This window comes from Pelecanus crispus, chromosome 10 (assembly GCF_030463565.1).
Source record: "Pelecanus crispus isolate bPelCri1 chromosome 10, bPelCri1.pri, whole genome shotgun sequence".
Lineage (NCBI taxonomy): Eukaryota > Metazoa > Chordata > Aves > Pelecaniformes > Pelecanidae > Pelecanus > Pelecanus crispus.
Window position 1 is genome coordinate 9,612,698 of NC_134652.1, and position 19,468 is coordinate 9,632,165.

General features: G+C 35.6%; 1 protein-coding gene across 1 annotated transcript in view; it reads right to left on the reverse strand.

The window, feature by feature from the left end:
• ATRNL1 (attractin like 1) overlaps positions 1 to 19,468 on the reverse strand; it is a 543,282-nt gene that overhangs the window by 407,613 nt on the left and 116,201 nt on the right. Inside the window, exons 14-17 of the mRNA XM_075717535.1 lie at positions 17,933 to 18,065; positions 16,442 to 16,623; positions 4,989 to 5,202; positions 2,768 to 2,956 (exon numbers count right to left, since the gene is read on the reverse strand). Coding sequence (XP_075573650.1) covers positions 2,768 to 2,956; positions 4,989 to 5,202; positions 16,442 to 16,623; positions 17,933 to 18,065 — 718 coding nt within the window. The remainder of the gene's footprint in view (positions 1 to 2,767; positions 2,957 to 4,988; positions 5,203 to 16,441; positions 16,624 to 17,932; positions 18,066 to 19,468) is intronic.

Here is a 19,468-nt window from a genome sequence, read left to right on the forward strand (position 1 = left end):
CACTATCTTCATGGAAGATAAAACAGAACCAAAAGTAAAAATCCTCAGATATTCTCTGTAGTGGCATTCGGCTGCAAAACTGAAGAGATCTAACTGAGAAGTTATTGTTTATGGAAGAAGGGGATATTCAAGCAGAATTTTTTTTTCTTTTAAACTCTAGAGATGGTCCAAGATTGTTCAACTGTCAGCTATTCAATCAAAAGTCATAATGGATGGAAGATGTGGGGAAGTGTGGAATGCAACTTTTTGGCAAGCAGGTATTAAAATGACAAAATGTCACCAATAGAACAGTGTTCTTCATTTTAATTCAAAGTTGTAAAAGTAAATGTGAAGTTCTCAGTTGTTATATATTTTTTTATAAATCATACAATGCTTATGTGAAGTTGTTGGTTTTTTTTTTTTTCATTCAGAGCAAAACATCCAGAAACTCAGAAATCAGTCATTCAGAATAAAAATAAAATAAAAGAGGATTTTTTTTAAAGGTATAGTTGCATTCTATTCTTCAAGTAGAAACACTACCCCTTGACAAGGGAAACCACTTAATACTTCATTACCTCAGCAGCAATAATGATGTATCTACCTAATAAAATTTAAGTCATTTAGACTGAAACAGTGTCTGAACCATGTTTCACTTGGACATTCATTTTCTTGTTTAGAGTGCAAACTAACTAATGCTTTAAACTCCAAAAAAAAACCTGCTTACAGACACAGAATATTGTTTTTCTTTAATTTGTTGAACAGAAAATACATTTTCATACAAAACTGCCTTTACATAATAATGAACTGCTATATAGGAAATCCCATTTGGCTTATTTAATATAAAACTTTTACAGACCTGACAAAAGTGACAATTAAATTAAAAACAACTTTTGTGTTCCCCAAACAAATTGAATCTGCATGATGTGCAACTACCACACAAACACAGAATTAAAAGTTCAGGCTGAAATAATATATGTTATTTTTAAAAGCTAAGCATCACTCATGTAGCATTCTGTCTATTTTATCTCCAAATTTTCAATCTACTTATCTTCTGCCACAACTCACTATCAATATTTTATAAGTTGCGAAATCAATTCCTTATAGGAGTGAAAAAATTTAGTGAACTATTATGAGAGGAATGTTTACATAATTACAGTATTATTATTCCAAATATATGGGACAAGAGATTAAGCGTTCCTATTATTTCTTTGTTCTTAGACCAAACGCGGGCTGATGGCTGGGTTTAGAGGACATAAGGACCCAAGGAACACATAAACCCTACTTCTAGTCCATACTGAACCTGAGCACTAGAATCTGGACTAATATCCAAAATTTACTAAGCATAAATATTTACCAGAACAGGTCAACATCGTAATGATGATTGTATTTTATGATTACTAAGGATGAAGGAGGAATCTCTATTAAGTTAGGAATACAGGCTCTGCAGGCTCCACTATCCTTGGCCAGTTGTACCTGAAAGAAAGCTTCTTCCTATGCCTTATTTTCCTTTAACCCAGATATATGCAGGGACCTGGTATATACAGCCATTCTTCTCTCCTAAGATTAGAATACAGCAATGGTTCCTATTACAGATATGGCAGGACCTCATTTTACTTAATATTTTCCTGAGGCTTAGGTGAAAGCAAGTAACTAGCTTTTGTATTCACATCCATAATCTATTAAATGGAATCATGATCTAATTATGACCCTAAAGCGAGCTGCTCTTTGTTGGACAACATCACCCAACCTGCCACAACATATCCAGAAATAAAATGTTACAGAGATGCTGACATCAAAAGACCCTTTGGAGAGGGAAAGGAAGTCACAAGTAACTAGAAAAACACTCTCACAGAGAAGAGCAAGAATGAGAGTTCAACGATACACTTCAGAAGTCTTAATATATTAAGTTTGGATTGGAATCCTTTACAGGTAGGAAATATTTTAATCAAATCTTGAAGGACAGTAAAAATACTAAGAACCAGTGTTCTGTAGGATGGAAACTGCAGAACTTTTCTAAAAAAACCACTACTGAGACAAGGATCTAAGGCATCAGGCAGCTTGCTCCAGCATCTACATGAATGATAGCACTGATATACACTGGAACTGCATAGTGTTGAACTTAACAAGGTCCAGTCACTATTGACTTCAGGAGAAGCAGCTTTAGCTGAATTGTATACTGAAAGGCACATTCAGTGGGTTTCTTATTTTCCTAGAGAGGCACTGTATCGATTTCTGATGAAGTGCACTTCCAAAGGGGACATCTGGGGACTACCTTTGCTGCTCGACACAGAACTCACCTGCCTTGTTTTTAACTTTGCAGGCTAGGAAAATGTGCTATTTTGAATCGACAAAATAAATCAGAATCTTAAAAACTCTGAGTTCAGCTCATCTCCTTTTTTGAATAACTAGACATGGTATAAGTCTGAAGTCTGCATATTATTTTTCTAATTTTAACAGCATTTTGTTCCAACTCATGGCCATTATTTGACACACTAATGCTGGTCACACAAATAACCATGGTATTTTTTCTTTATCTGAAAATAATAAACACTTTCTACTACCTGTTTTAAAAGACTAAATATGTTTCATCATGAAAGAATTACCAATATTTTATCTGTATCTAGAAAACACAAAGTACTGACTGCTCACATTAGTAGCTATATAAGGTGACTCATTTAAAATTATCTTTAGTGAATGTGCTGAATCATATTCATATTAGATGCCCTTTTGAGTGGAAAAAAAATACAATGGTATATTTAATAGGATGAACGTTCATTAAGATACTCACGGGAGCATGTGGCAGTTTGCCATTCTAGACACTGTCCATATGGGAAGGAGATTATATAGGCGTTTGAGTCAACGCATCGTTTTGTACTGCTACACCACATACATTCCATACCATTACTCGTGCAGTTAGAACATGTTGTTCGCAGGGAGCACGGCTTTTTGCAGGGTCTGGCATTCTGGTTGGGACTAACTGGAAAAGAACCACAAACATTTATAATTTTGAATACAAGTGCAATCTCCTTTTTCTTTAATCATAAGTTCCATTAGAAATATCCTTGTTAAAGTGAAAATGGTTGCTTCCTTAATTAGCTATAAATAATTTAGTCCAAACTTACAGTGCACTATATATACACAATAATATTTTATAAAAAAATATTAAGTAATACTCAGCATGAGTCATCCTAGAGCTCTGAAAGAGTCCATTTAAAAATTTTCACAGCAATTTTATCTACACACTGAAATAGTAAATTTAATATTCATTGCCTGGTAATGTCAGCTTAGTTAGTTACACATACATGACATAAAATAAGTCTCAAACTTCTATAGCAAGTACAGTAGAGTTCTGGGTCTATTGTTTTCATTAGTTTAACAGTGTACAAGCAACAATTATTCTACTTACAACTTATACCCTAAAATTTTGCCTTACAGTGTACATATGAAAGTCACTAGAATCCAAAGGGAAAGTAACAAAAACATTGTTCAAGGCAAAACAGATTTGATTGGTTGGGGGGGGGGGGGGTTGTTGGGTTTTGGTTTCTGTTTGTTTTTCTCTACTGGAGACCACATTTTGACTAGGTTAGTAGTGTATGACATCTCAAAAAGTTGTAACACACAAAAAGAACTTGTATACCCTAATTCCTGATTTTTGCTTTGTTTTCAAATAAAACTGAAGTGTACAAGAACAAGAGTATAGTAATTCTTAGGTAGGAACACAAAAGTACAGATAGCACTATATTTTCCATACAGAAGCGCCTTGTGAAATATCGGGATTAAGCCTTCCTATATATTGCCATGTTTTTGTATATTATTGACTCATATTCAATAGAAGTCAAGTTCTCAAGCCATTCTTCATCTCCTAATATAGTATGCCAAATCACTTAACCAATGCTGTTCCTGGATTTGACCTAGTATGTACACATTCAAGCTGTGGTTTGCAATACAACAAAAAAACTAACAAAAATCAGCTGAACTATAAAAGTATTCTCAGAAGGCTGAAGTACTTTGATTTCTATAGTCTTTGAAGCACCTCACGATCAAAAAACTCCTAAAACAAGTCACCAGTAACAGATGCATATAATGTTGATCTAATTGTAAAATACTACATCTTAATGTCATTTGTGTTCCACCTAGTGTATCCTTTACATTTTGAGATGTCTCTTCCATTGTGACTATATCTTTTACTATTCTGAGAAACATCTGGTAAATAATTAACTATTAGGACACTGTGAAATATGGAATCTTTAGGAAATATAGATGGCAGTAGCAATAATACATACTTTGCAATTGCATTACTATTTGGAATTGCTTATAAGAAAATAAAGGATTGGTAAGATCACACTTTGGTTGTGCAAGTTAACAACTCTGACAATTTCACAGCAAAACCATCAGACTGATAGGCAGTGTTCCCAACACACCAACAATGCGGCTATTTTCCAGTTTTGCACAGACAATGCACAAAAGTCTGAAGGGGAAACTTAAGGAACTTACACGTGCTCAACCTCACAGCTATGAAGAGAAACGTAGGACAAGTTGGAGCATGAAAATGCTAATTTGAACTGTCAAGTGACTATTTGCCACAGCTATCTTGACACAAACAAATCTAAAAGATGGAAACAAGAATTTTGGTTTTGACAGTCTTTTAGACCATTAAAATGTTCACTGATGTTCAGCAAGACTCAGAAAGAAAACATCAGCCTTGTTGAACACCTCCATAGACACTTTCATGCTACAATGACTGTTGTCACTGACTACTACTGATTTAGAGGCAACTTGTAAGATTTGTGTAATGTAAACTAAGTCATGTAAATTAAGTCACAAATAAATATTTGCTGCTTTAGGAATATTGCTTGTTTTCTAGATTAAAGCTCACTATTTCTCAAAAAACAAAAGTAGTATTTTTTTGTAATTATTTAATCCAAATCATCCAAAAATCCCTCTTAGTGAAATGAAAACCCAAACAGCTTGCTAGTCATGACAGTAACAGAGTGTAAGAGATCACTTACCAACAGGTTTTTCACACACAAGACCATCTGCCATTGCAGTGCATGGATTCGCTTTCAGACCTGCCACCTCTGCTCTTTCTAGGTATGCACAGAAGCCAGAGTCATTTGGCTCTCCAGGAAGCCACTGCAGAGTTGTGTTTGTAAAAGGAGACATGTCATCCCATCCCCAGTAGGAGATGTTGATCTTGCGTAAACCTACCCAAGGTGAAATTTTCTATGAATGAGAATGAAATAAATGTGAGAAAATTAGTTGAAATGTTGGGGTCTGGGGGTTCTTTTTGGTTAAAACATTTCAAAGAACAGCTCAACAGCAACAATTTCACATTTTGAGAGAATTCACCATGTTCTTTTCTCACTTTATCATCTCATCAGTCATTGTCCATGCAGTTTTTATCTTAATTGCCCTACCTTGTTGACCCCCATCCCCAAAAAGCCTAAAACCCACCCATTATATGCTTCTGTTCTACTAAAAATTTGTGTTTGTTCTGTTCAAAGTCAATTCTGATTAATATTATTTGATACAGAGTCAGAAACCAGTCCAAATGATCATAATTAATTAACCCTCCCCCTCTCCCCCCCCAGTGGCTACTATACTGATTACTAATTGCTAGGCCAATGTGGATTATAAAATGCACATAAGTTAACAGCAATTCACAGAAATCAAAAGTTCAGGAAAAAACAGGATAAATAGTTCTGAATAGGTACTGATCAACATCTTTAGGCAATTCAGAGACAGAGATGAAAGTGGCACATCCAGAACTCCAATGACATTAAATACACATTGAATAGACTTTTATTATAGATTTATAAGCTATAAAAAACTAGTCTAGAAAACCTAAAAAGCATTCATTCTCAAAAAATATTTAGGATGTATCAGTAAAATTACATCACACAAATTCTATTCATTTTTATCATTTCATCTTTATACAATTACCAAGAGAAAAAGCAGATCTTGAGGAATAAAGGCCTTTGCCTGTTCCAGGAGAGATCTACATAAATTTCTTGTTCCTATCACTGTAAAAATCTCAAGATACCGAAAACAAACACATTTCCTCATGTAATCTCTGTGCAGGTAGTTTTCATTAACCCCAGTTTAAACATAAGGAACAGAGATATAGAGAGACTCTGGGCTGTGACAGGTATGTGGTGGTAGGTGAATATCAGAGCGCCAAACACCACAGCTGTCTGCACCAGGCAAAGGACAGATGTTGTCAGCTCCAAAGCAGAGATGTTGATCTGATTGTGAATTAGGCTCTCAACTGATTTAATTTACAAGCCAAGGTACGTAAAACACTATAATATACATAATGGGAACCTACCCCAGTTCAAGAACCATGCGGTATTTCAGAAGTGAACCAGGAGTCACTGCCATCATCTCTCAGAGAGATCTTTCATCTTTGATCTCACATCTTGCTTTGGCCACCCAGGTGTAATCCACGGTTGAAAAATCTTTCAGAGCTCCTAAATCTACACCTGATCAGAGCATTCCTCTTTTTCCCCTGCCTCATTAGACCAGACTGAAATATGAAGGATTATTAATTTTGCTTCAGAAATACCAGTGGTAACTACTTTTTTAAAAAGATCAATAGGTAGATAATAAGTATTCCTGACCTCCCTAAAATGTACTCCCTATGCTCTCTTCTTCTTCTGTCCTATCAGTTGAGAGCATGTTCAAACAAAAATTGCTACAGCAACAGACTTACAGATGCAAGAACAGACTTAAATAAACCAGAAAACAACTAAGAAATGTCCCATTCCATAAGAAGTGATGCACTCTGGGAGACTCTTGAACAGCAACAAGAACATCAAACAAAAATGCCACCGCCCACTCCTGCACCTTACTTCTGCGTTTAGTTCATAACTTCATTACTACCTCAAGTGACCAACTTTCCAGGTGTCTGAGAGAGCTCCCACGTTCTGGGTACTAGAAAGAACATGATGTAAGCAGTAAAAGTGGAACTTGGGCATCTGGAAAGTGATAGGTAATACATCTGTTGTCGTCTTTATTATTTAGTTACCTAGACTGCTGTATGTGTACATGATCCACATGCATCAGAACACCTTAGATATTTATGCATGTCTCTAGACATCTTTCTGTAGAATGCTAAGTGTGCACACCAGGCATGTATAAAAAATGTCAGGGGCTTAGGCAGGATAAATTGCTGACAAACACAGACCTAAACCAACCCTAAATGCCTACTTTAGGACTGAGGAATTCTAGCCAAGAGAACACCTTAGACATATTACAGTTTCAATTACACTGCCAAATAATTTGGCCTCAGTGTCAGTATATAAGAAACAGAGATCTTATTCCAGCTATGGTGAAAAGCATGTCAGGCCAATAATGAAAACTGACAGTGCAGCAGTGACATTTGGAGAGAAATTCTTCAATTTGAGTAGGAGAGTGTCTCAGAACCCCTTCAATGGGCCCCTTCAAAGTCCCAAGGAGGGTCAACAAAAGCCAGAGCAGCCTTAGTAGATAAAAGCAGCACCCCTGAAATGAAAGACTTCTGGCAAAAGCAATACATATCATAGTCGTCATCATTCTTAATAGCTGTAATATCTGGACAACTTATAGGCATCATGTCAGATATCTCAAATTCTGTATGTACCATCTCTGGCTCTTTGCTAGCATAACACATCAAAATACAGACCTGAACGCCAATTAGCATGCTATCAAATACACATCATCAAAGCTACTGCCTTGCAGGCTCACTTATGCTGCTCTGGGCATGTTGTTAGGATGCCAACAACAGATTATCCAAAACTTTTTTTTTTTAATGTCTGATTAGAATATGGTAAATAGCTGAGAAGTAGGCCACCAAAATTCTCCAAGGACATGCTTAAAGCACATATTCAATTATGTGGCATTAATTCCATGATGTGGTGGACTACAGCTGAAGACTGCTGGCAATAGCAGAGATTGTGTGTTGAAATCACCAAAGCTTATCAGCAAAAATGACTGCTGCTGCACTACATGAAAGCCAACAGGAAAAAACAAATAGCGAACAAAGAATTCAGGAAGTTCCACCTGTAGCCACCAGCATGCTGTGACTATCAAACTGATTTCTTCATAAAAAAAAAAAAAAAAGAATAAGTCTAGTCCTTATCGCCCAAACTGATGAAAGGTTCATTCATAATAGCTGGGAGTCTCAAAGTACTTGAAGCAACTGAGGGACTTCAAAGGTGCCGAATGAGAATGCCAATCTAGTTTCTTCTTCAGGGTTAAGAAATAGCGAGAGTTAAACACCCTTCACTTGAACTCTATGGTTGTTTCATTTTTCATTTAAAGCAAAATGAATATAGGAAACTGATTCCTTTGCTTCGAATTTCTTGCCAAAGATGCTTCTGAAGACGACCAGACAGGAAGGAAACCAGACTGCCTGTTCTCTGTACCCAGAACTCACTGACGTAAGATTCTAGTTTCCAGGCCTCTTGAAAAAATATTGTTATCAAACCAGGTGGGTGAAAAATGCAGTACAAATCAACTTTGCTTCAGAAAAAACCACTTGCTGACATGCAATCAGCCCCAAATATGTCTAAATTTTTCTTCTCAAGAATACCAGCTTCTTTACTGGAAGGTCAGATGATCTTTGCTCAACACGTAAGTGGGAAGTAAGTCACTCCTTAGAGAGTTCTGAAGACTTGTTCTTTCTTACTTAAGGCCTTGATGAATGTATACTTTCAGGATGCCCAAAAATCACAACCGAGAAACCCATCCTATCCTCACTGTATTTGGCACTTAGTAAGCTGTTCAGATTCAGAGTCGAAGAGGAACCTGCAACTCAGTCAGAATCAGTTCCTTTCTCTTTGTGGAAGGAGGAAAAGCTCCAGCACAGATGTGAATGAGTACACATGTGACCATATACACATCCAAGAACTTGTTAGTAAACAATGACACGTTCATGAAATTCTTATTCAAGACACCTTTGTCTCACCACTCTGGGGCTGTCCTGCTGCTTAGTTTCCTACTAGGGAGCCAGACAACAGGTGAGAGGAAACGTACTGAAACTTCTAAGAGATTTGACTGTACCTATCTCAGTTATTCAAGCTGACTGTTATAGTATCTAATGCATGTCACAATTTTACTGGGTGCTTTAAAGTAGTCTACACTTGCTGGAGTGGCCAGTCCACTAGGGACAGAAGTGAATGGGAACTCCAAAAGCATGTGGCTCCTACCATTACTAGAATTTTCCTTTAATGCCAAATGCATCATCGTTGTGTGTTGCACTGGTAAGGAGGCAACAAGGCCATCTGGAGACCTTCACTGTCTGAGCTCAGCAGGACCCATTCCAGCTCTTGCCTCCTAGCCGAGTCTGATTTCAGCAAGGCTGGTATCTTTTGCTAGAATCTGAAGATTTTATCAGAGCTACCCCCTCCTTCATTTCTCTGAAACAGAAAAGGAAGGGAGTGCTTGCTGTCTCTAGAGAAAGTGTAAGAATTCCTTAATGCAAAGTACGCTCTGCAATGCTCTAGCTTTCAACAAAAGAACAGACAATCTAGTCCCACTTGGGACTATATCTACCTCCATTCATTTAGAAGCCAAACAAATGGTATAGCTGCATTTTACAGCAGCTAGTACCTAGAAACTTGGTAAAAATTGTGGTCATTCTCCCTTCCCATCTCTTGACTAACAAAGCACTAGCAGGCAAGCAGGGCAGAAGTAGACATTGCTACTCAAAGATCTCAGTCTCACAAAGAGGTAGTGTAAAAGGGATGTCCTTTCAGATGTTACGTGCACATATGCACATACAAAGACAGACCAGTAAATTTTCAGTGATGCAGTGCATACAAAAAGGCCACAAGGAAAATGTATTACTCATAGAATGTTCTATTAATATTCAGCTTTACCACTTTTTCATGAATATGGAACAATAAGACAGGAGAAATCTCCTATTTCTTTGTTGACATTATAAAACCTAAAATTATTTCAGTTGAAATTATGTTCTAGCTAGCAGAAGTTAATTGTCATGTTTGTTCTAATAAAGTATTTTTTAATCAAGCAAAAGAAAATATCTTAACAGTTGCAAAAGTTTAGTAATTAAAATAACAGCACTTCATAGTTTTAGACATTAGCTATCAAAACACTTCTTTATTTGATGTCTTCACTTCCCTAATACTTGAGCCTTATTACCTGCTACTACTGTTATTAATAAGTAATGGAAAAGCTTCTGTTTTGCATAGACAGGAGACTAACCATTTGCTTTGAGTCATAGTCTTAACTTCGAATCTCTTAACAAAGATTCTCAACTGCATCTAGGGAATGGCCTTCTATTTATGCCTCTAAAATTTTTTAACTTTTAAATACCATTGTCTTTTTAACTAATGACTTATCATTACTTTAGACAACAGTGCTGAACATTTTTGTTACAATTTAAAATCATTCAGAGCTAAAAGCTGCATTTCATCTACATCATGACACATCCACAAAAGGACACCAAAATAAATGGTAGCTTTTTGACTAAATAATACAGATGATTATTCTTTATAGGATTTAGGAATTCTTTCAGTTACATTATAGATTTCTATGTGAAATGGAGAAGTTCATAAAGCTTTGCCTTAATTTTTCCTTCATGTGGGAAGAGGAAAGGATAGGGAGGAAATAGTGGTTCACAGCAGCAAACATGAATTCCAATCTACTATTTTTCTATACTTCTTCAACATGTATAGGCCAGAATTTGTTTAAACATGAGTATAGAATACCACTGCTTATATTCTTGCTGTTCAAGTTGAGACTTTTTTTTTCCTGGAATACTATCACTCACCAATTTCTGAGAAATTATGTATACTTTCAAATGTTTCAGAGGAGAATTTAAAAAAAAAAAAATATCAGGCTCCAAGGTATATCTATGAAAATTCCCATTCATTATACATTATATACAATTCATTGTAAAACAACATTAATAACAACCAAGCTTACTCAATAGCATTCTAGGTAAGTTATCAGTAAAAAAAAACAAACAAACAAACAAAAAAAAAAAAAACCAAACCACGAGAGAGAGAGAGAGAGAGGAAAATACCCAGAAATTATCAAAGTAGAATTTTACAGTGAAATAAAGCAATGTAATACACAGCAGGTGGCCAAATCCTTCTTGGGAAAGCCTGTAATGGGCCTTACTAATGTTGTACTGGAGAATGCAATCAAACATATCTTGAGAACTATTCCATAGCTTTATCCCACTACACAATTTAAAATTTAGAACCATTCTCTAGAATATGTTTCTCCTCCCTTCCTTCCAGGCTAGTTTTTTGAACTCACAGCCCATCTTAGAAGACATAAACTTGTGCTTAAGATGCAGCTAGTCGCAGTTTATCTGTTTTTATAGAACAATCTTTTATAACACTGATAACAAGTCACCAAAAACCCTTTTAAATGAGAAATCAACCTTTATGTTAAGTTAGAAAAGATTTAGGAATTATTAAATTCTGAGACAAATTGCTGGACAGGGCTTTATTTTCATCTGATAGAAGAGCAAAATTGCAATCATACCATGCATACCAATAGAATGTCATCCTGTATTCACAACTACAGTCCCATTTCATTGAGCACAAGGCAAGTTTTTAGCCATTACAGGAATTTATTAAACACTGATCACTAATAACTTCAAAAATGTGCTCTTCTCTTATTCTAAACCACCTAATTTTAATTTTCTTTTAAGTAGTAATCATGGAACTATAGTAGAAAGGAAAATTTTGTAACCTTACCTAGAGAGCTACTACTTTGTATTAAAAACACTGCTTACTCAGAAAATTTAAGTTAGACTAAGTTGCTTTGTGATTTAGACTGAAGGTGATCATTTATAGTCATGACACATTTTTCAGGTACTAATGCTGCCTCAGCACTAATTTAATGATGGCTGAATAATTTGCAGATGAGTGAAGTGAGCAAGTCTGCCTTTACTGAATAGCCAATTACTACTGGCGCTCAAAATTCTCTTCTGTTTCTTAATTATGTAAATTGCTAAGGCATTGTATATCTCTTTCAGAAATTTATCCCCACTTGTATTTAAATTCCTTTCATTTTGGATCTTAAATTGTCCTGGAAGTGTACAATACACTTCTGACTCATTTTCTAATGTGTGCATCACAATATGCTATTACCAAACTTCAACAACCTTTTCAAGAACCATTTGAACTCCTTGATGTCTAGGAAAACACTTGCCCTAGGAAAAAATATACAATTAAACTTTGAAAATACAGTGGCCCTTTAGTGCTCACATTTCCACAAGTTTCACAGTTTTGAGAAGGGCTGGCAGTTAGTTTGCCTCTTTTCTGCATTGTTATGAACAAAAAAAAAATGCTTACTGAAAAGAGCATATGAAAAGAAGCCATCCTTTCTATTTACTACCTCATTGCTTGGTTTCTATTCTTTAACTATGCATTGATTCTAACTATGCAAGATATCTACCCATTTCATACTTTATAAATATTCACCCAGTGAATGGCACATTATAAGCAGTGTAGGCAAGCTTCACGGTTTTTAACTGTCTCAGTATCTATTAGACACAAATGATGAAATCTAGGTGTAATTAGTAGTAGGAGTCAAGTATTAGGTCATAAAGACACTCATTTCTCCTAATCTTTTCAAATTTTGCTGTTGTGGCATTGGATGAAAAAACATGTAAAATGTGGCAAACTGGAAAGACTCCAACTTCCCCAGTTTCCACCTACAGAGATTATAGCTAGTATTCCAGTGTGACTTTGGTTTAGATACCCTCGAGTTTTCTTCTTTATAGGGGACAATTTTTGGGGAAAGTCAGGTTCTCTTCTCAGGCATCCAAAGTCAGTTGAGCCCCCCACTTCCTGAAAGTAGGAAGACAGTTAAAACTACCAGTGAATGAACGGTCAGTCCATGCAACAACTCCAATATGGAGACACAGTGCTATATCAGACTTCCAAAACCACAGTAGTAAAGTGGGGCTGCTAGAAACTGTAGCAAAGTGGGACTAATTCAGAGAAAAAGTAGATGTCAGCTTCTCTACAGCCAAACATATAAAACCATAAAAACATACAGCCCTCTGAGAATACTTTGAGTTAACAAGGAATAACACTGCCATGCAAAGCTCACTAATTAACCGCAACCTACACTCCAGTGTAATTTATAAAGGATGCTTAGCACTGAGAACAGTGAGTTAAAAAAAAGTTGCAGTTTATAATAACGAAAGGCATTGTTTAAAACTGTTCTCATCTGTGCTTATGCTTACTACACCAAAACAAAATCTTCTCAGAATTTATTGCATGCTAACAAGAAAATTATTATTTTTAGTTTAATCCCACAGTTGTAAGCAAACTCCCAAGAGAACTAATTGCACTTTTAAATGAGTATACAACATTTGAATATTAGCAGGAACAATTAATTAACCTCATATTCCTGTTTAACCTACTTTGCAGAAAAACTCAAATCTTCCCTTTCATAATATTTTGCTTACTAGGTCAATAAAACAGCATATAAGAAAAAATAGCAAGTGTCATTTTGCTTTAGTACAGGAATAAGCAGTCTATTCATTGTGTTTACTTTAGCATTCTCCTAAAAAATTCATTTATTTTCAATGAAAAATACAAATTAGACTTTAAATTATTGGTGATAGTTTTAGAATACATCTGCAAATTCAACATTATTTTGACTTCATACTACAGAGGTCTTTGTTTTGTCCCTTTCTTTAGTACCAAATGAACCTTCTCCTTATCCTTTAAAAGTAGGCAATCTATTGATTTCCAGTTTAGTATTGGAACTAAAAGAAAAAAAGAAATTACTGATACACAATGAGGTCTGGACAGGGTGTGGAGACAATGGCAGCCTCCTCCCTCTGAATCTTTCTGAAGTATCAATGTTTTGTATTATTCTAAATATGATGAAGAAATTGTCCTAAATTTGTTCCAGAACAAGGAACAATGTGTCTTAGAAAACAATCCCAGATTGTTTCTATGAACAATAAAGAATTCTTAAGTCCGTGCAGGCTGTAGCATTTACTGACACTATTTTAACAGTTTGTAAAATACACAACAGTTAAAGTTGTTTTTCTTTTCCGAGTAAAATATCAAATAAAGCAGAGATAAAAACAGATCCATATTAATTCCAAATGTTGCATTGACTCATTCACTAATCCTGAAAGCTTTTGTTTCACATAGGTGAAAGATTTTAAAGCCTTTGATATTAACCACACAATTCAAACTCCACCATAGATAATGCAGATTAAAGGCATAGTGTTCACCTTATAGTTGCTCTGACTACATTTGTGAACTCCACACCACCACCTGTTACAAAAAACAAGCCATCTAAAATGAAATCTCACTCCTTAAATCATTATGATTGCAGTTTGAGAGGAAAAGGCAGACAAAAGAAAATCAAGAAGTTTCAGAGAGTCTCTGTCAGACCTGATAAGACATTTAGGCTGTCTCACACAGAATAAATGTAACTGGACAGACAGATACGAAAGAAAAAAAAAATTTTTTTTTTTTTCTAAATGTCACTGAAAACACCAGGATAAGACATGGTAGCATTTCATGAGAGGTTCTGATAACTAAATGATCATTTAACCCAAGATATACTTTTAAAGTGCATATATTTGTCTACAATTGCATAAACTGTATGTGAGATATCTCAAATTTACATCACCACATTGGCACAGGACATACTTCATTTAAATAAAGATACACTCAGCAGGATGTCACCTTGTAGAATTTCTAAGTTCTGAAAGGTAACAAAAATCTAGCTTCCAAACACTAAAAAAAAAAAAAGCTATTTCTCATCTACACCTCAAGCCAGTCAGGTAGTATCAGTCATATCAATACTCTATCACACACTATTAGATTTGAAGGCCTCCTGTGCAGTTTTAATAGGAATTGGAGGAAAAAAAGAGAGGTGGCAAAATAAATAACTAGAGAAATCTCTGCCATTCGTGATTTTGTTATTTTGGTTTCAATTACATTGTCAACATTATCTCATATCAAAAAGTAGACAGACAGAATGTGTTTCAAGGCTGCAGTAAGTACAATATCAGGGGAGATCTTATGACATAGAAGAATTACTTCTCTTTCTCTTTTATTAGCAAATAATAGAAAATACATGTCTTTCTAGTAAAAAAATTTTGCTCTATCCAGGTCCTACATTTACTGTGGAAAAACCCCCAAAAACTTAAGTACATAACCTATGTTTGTATCTCATTCTTGATATGGAACACTAAAAAGGATAACATAGAATATTTTGATTCACAGTGTATGTCCCTAAACTCTTGCATTCAGATTTAGTATAACACAAAGGCAATCCTGAACTGCTGTTTCCTTTGTATGCATCTCAATTCATCTGCAACATAACAACTTTGCAAATCACATACTAGCTTGATATAAGCTTTAATTATTATTCATAATTATCTTTCATGTTCCTGTAACTGTAAAATCCTAAGCTACTTAAAAATTAGGGGATTTATACAGACAGAGAAATGCTGCATGTTCTACAAACCAAAATACACACTTTTAAAAATGTCCTTTGCTAAGAAGAACTGATTTGCTTGTAATGGAATCTTATTCTGCTAAGACATCCCGTCTGAGTGCACACGGTGGGGTTTGACACCTTTTGAGCATGCATGTATTTCACACACGTGTATCAATGATGTAGGTAAGCTTTCCAACAGTTTAAACAACACAGCAATCAGCATTTGAACATTTAACTGCTACAAAACTGAACCTGACCATCCATGGACATGTAATTAATCTTCAACCTCCCTTCCCTTGTCCCACAGTTAACAAGTTAACATGGATCACTTTCCTAAGGAATATTCCGATGGCAGCTTCCTGTAATTGCCAGAGGCATGTAAGAGTCAGCCCTCTTGCTCCCTTCCACAGAAAGCTAATTAGCTCCTGGCTCATTCCGGTGCTGCCGTGCAGGGAATTTCCACATGCTTCACATACTAGTACAGGTTCTCTGTGACCCTTTAATCCCACATACCAGTTATATAGGGAACTCAGGTTTTCCAGAGAACAGAAGTACACGTCTTTAGTACCTCCCTGTCCTCAACTGCTTGCAGCCTAGCTGTTCACCACCCAAAACCAATCCTGCGAGCAGTTTTATGGATACTGATGTGAAAGTCGGGATTTTCTTTTCTCTGTTACAGTGAAAATTATTTTGTCTTGTTTTGATTCCTGCTGTCACAATGTATTGAAAAGGACTAGGATTTTCCAGATCAGTGTTCCAGCCATTCTCAAGTCACATCTTGAAACTAACCAGTAACCTGTAACAGTTAAATCTGGTACGGAGAAACACTTGGGAACTGCTGTGTCATTAGCTTTAAAGATGAGATTTCCTTAATATCCTACACACCACTTACATCAGTCTTTAGCATCACGCTACGTTTCTTCGAAGGCATACACCTTCTTCCCTTTGGACAAATGCCTAAAATAGATTTCTCAAAGCAAATTTAATTCACATAAGCATCAATTACAGTTACTCAAGTTACCTGAAGTGTATACTTCTGTATTTCATCCAGAACAAATTCCACTTCTTTTGAGGTTGTTAATGAGGCAAGATTCCCACTTAAATTGTAGCAATACAGTTTGGCATTGTCATAGCTTTCACGACTAGAATTTATGCGGAGGCAGGCATCTCCAATATGACTCCATCCTTCCCCACACAGATGAGCTAGTGTAAAAAGTATACGATTAAAGCTGATTTGAAAAAACTTTTTAAAAACCTAAGGGAGTCTGAATTTTATCTTCCCGAGATCATAATTCAAAATACATCCCACACTCAATTTCCTTTTTCACATCACATAAATTCTAAAACACCAAGTAGTATCATATTGAATAGTGTATTTTTATTAAAAGAAACTTTTAACAACTTATAAAATATTTATGAGGTATATCCTAAGTTTCAGCATAACAATATCATTATGATACTATTTCTTTCCTGTACTCAGATTTGCGCACAACTAAATATTAGAGATTATATTATGTACATAACTAATAGCGCTTTAACCAATTAATTTACCTAAATGTTATGTAAATTTCAAAATCTGAAAACAACTGTCCTAGAATTAAGGGATCACAGTTTTACCCTATCTTTGCTTTATCATTCTATCTTTGCATTTAGATTTGCCTAAATACAAATGCAATCAGATTGATAGGAAATTCAGATAACATCTTAGAAAATATTTCCTCTTCAACATATTTCAGCATTACTCAGATTCAGATAACTGTTAAAAAATAAGTAATTCAGAGCAACTGTTAATCTTTACAAACATTACACAAATGCAGTTTTAAACTGCACAGTATAAATTGATTGAAGTTATTTAATGAATAATCTCTGAAAAAACCCTGTTCATTAACTTCATCTGGACATAAAGATCAAATAGAAAAGGTTCTGATATCTAACTGCATGTATTTAGTTATGAATATGAATTACAGAATAAATATTATTTCAGAATGTTAACAGTCACCTTCTGAGAATATTTTATATTAGCATTTTAATATTCACTGCTTTCATACTATTACCAACATTAGACAATCAAGAAAATAGATCTTAGGCCCCATCTACACAGGAAAATTGAAGTATAATTGAAGTATAATTTACAAGATAAAACCCCAGCTAGCAAAAGTAACAGTGTCAGTGAATACGTAACAGTAAAGGACTCAGTATGGCAATTCAGCTCCGCACTCGGTGATCCCCACAGGCTACAACTCATCACTGGCTTGTGCAGAGGTACATGCCATTATGCCTTTGCTAGTATCATTATCTCTCCTAACAAGATTAAAGGTAGCATTGATATATCAATCAGTGATGTAATTACATCTGTGTTCACCTGCACAGGCACAGTCAGGCAGGGAGAATCAGCACGAGTAAAACAAAACCAGGTCTACTCATAGAACAAATGTTCTTTGGCAGTAATGGAGGTTTACTCAAGTTTTGAAAACAACTATAAAAAGCAGCGTCACCGCCCCACAGCCCTTACCAGGTAGGGCCTGGCACTCCTGCTGCCGCTGGTCCCACTGGCAGTTCAGGTGTAGCGAGCAGCTTTTGCAGCTGGTCAGTTTATTGCAGATCTGCTCATTCCTCACATGACATTTGGTGTAGTTTTTAACTGACTATAAAAACAAAACAGACAAAACAGCATCTCAAATATATGTCAAACTATCAACAAACCAGCAGTCAAAACCGAAATACACAGCAGGTGGATCCCTCCCAAAAAAACACAGCCACCTAAAAGCTAGGTTGAATTTAAGCTCTTTGTCTAGATTCCCTTACCAGTCACAAAGAGCACGAAATGCATCTCTAGAGCGCAAGTCACCCCACCTGTCCTATACAACTAACTTTGAGTAGGTTAAACAGTACTTTGAAGACATCACTTCCCTGTACAGAGCCCACGAAGAGCTTAAATAACTAAACTAAATCTCTATTTCTTAGATAGTTCAGGGACATGCTGTCACTAAATTATTTCATCCTACGCAGGTTAAAGCAAGCAAAATAATCAAACAGAATATAAAAAGTGGTGCAAGATACAGGTGTTCAGTAACTACACATCATTGACTGAAGGTGCAAGAATATGCTCTACTTTAGTTTACCTGGATTAAATGAAACAAAAATAGGAGCTATAGACCCGTAGTCACAAAACACAAGAAGGATTTGTCAAAAATTTCAATCGTGTTATTTTACAGATTTAACTGCAAACCTGTATGCAACATAGCTAGTATAAAATTTACAGAACCTACAGGAAACCACTTTGTCAAACAGTGACATAAAACCAGGAATAACATTATTCCTTTGGTACCTTATTATACAAGAAAAGAAGTAAACACTGAAGGAGTTTTTACTTGGGATTTTTGTTGGGTTTGGTTTGTTTTTTTCCTGAAAACTGAGATCTTCCTTTCCAAGTTAGGCATTTTGAATACAAGTCCTCCTTTTTCCCCCTGCATAGTACTTTTAATTAAGACACAATGTTGATATCTTATTAAATAAACTACCCAAAATCCTCAGCCAATTCATCAGCTTATCCATAAGGCTGTCTCTACTAACTTCATTTCAAGGTAATAATTGAAAAATAAGTCCTAATACAAGACAGCTTTATATTCAAAGAATGGTTGAGGTTGGAAGGGACCTCTGGAGGTCATCTTGTCCAATCCTAGCAACCCTTGTCTTTCTCTAACAACAAAAGATTCATTCATGCATAGTAGCAAAAATGGATTGCACTTAGATAGCAAATGTATGATTTACACAACAGTTTTAGTTGCTTTCCTTTCTAATAATCTCCTGGACTATGATAAAGCACATCTAAAGGGGCAATATGACAACAGTAAGTTACACAGTTGTTGGCACTGGAATGATGATGATAGGGCATAAACCTACTGCGGTCAGGAGGGAAGATAACCAGCCTCCTTTTATTTTTTGTATTCTTTTTTAAAGTCCTGAAATAATACAGTAGTTAAAATGAATTTTCAATGTCACACAGGACCAGCTTCATTCCTGCTGAAGAACACTGCTGTTTAGGTAT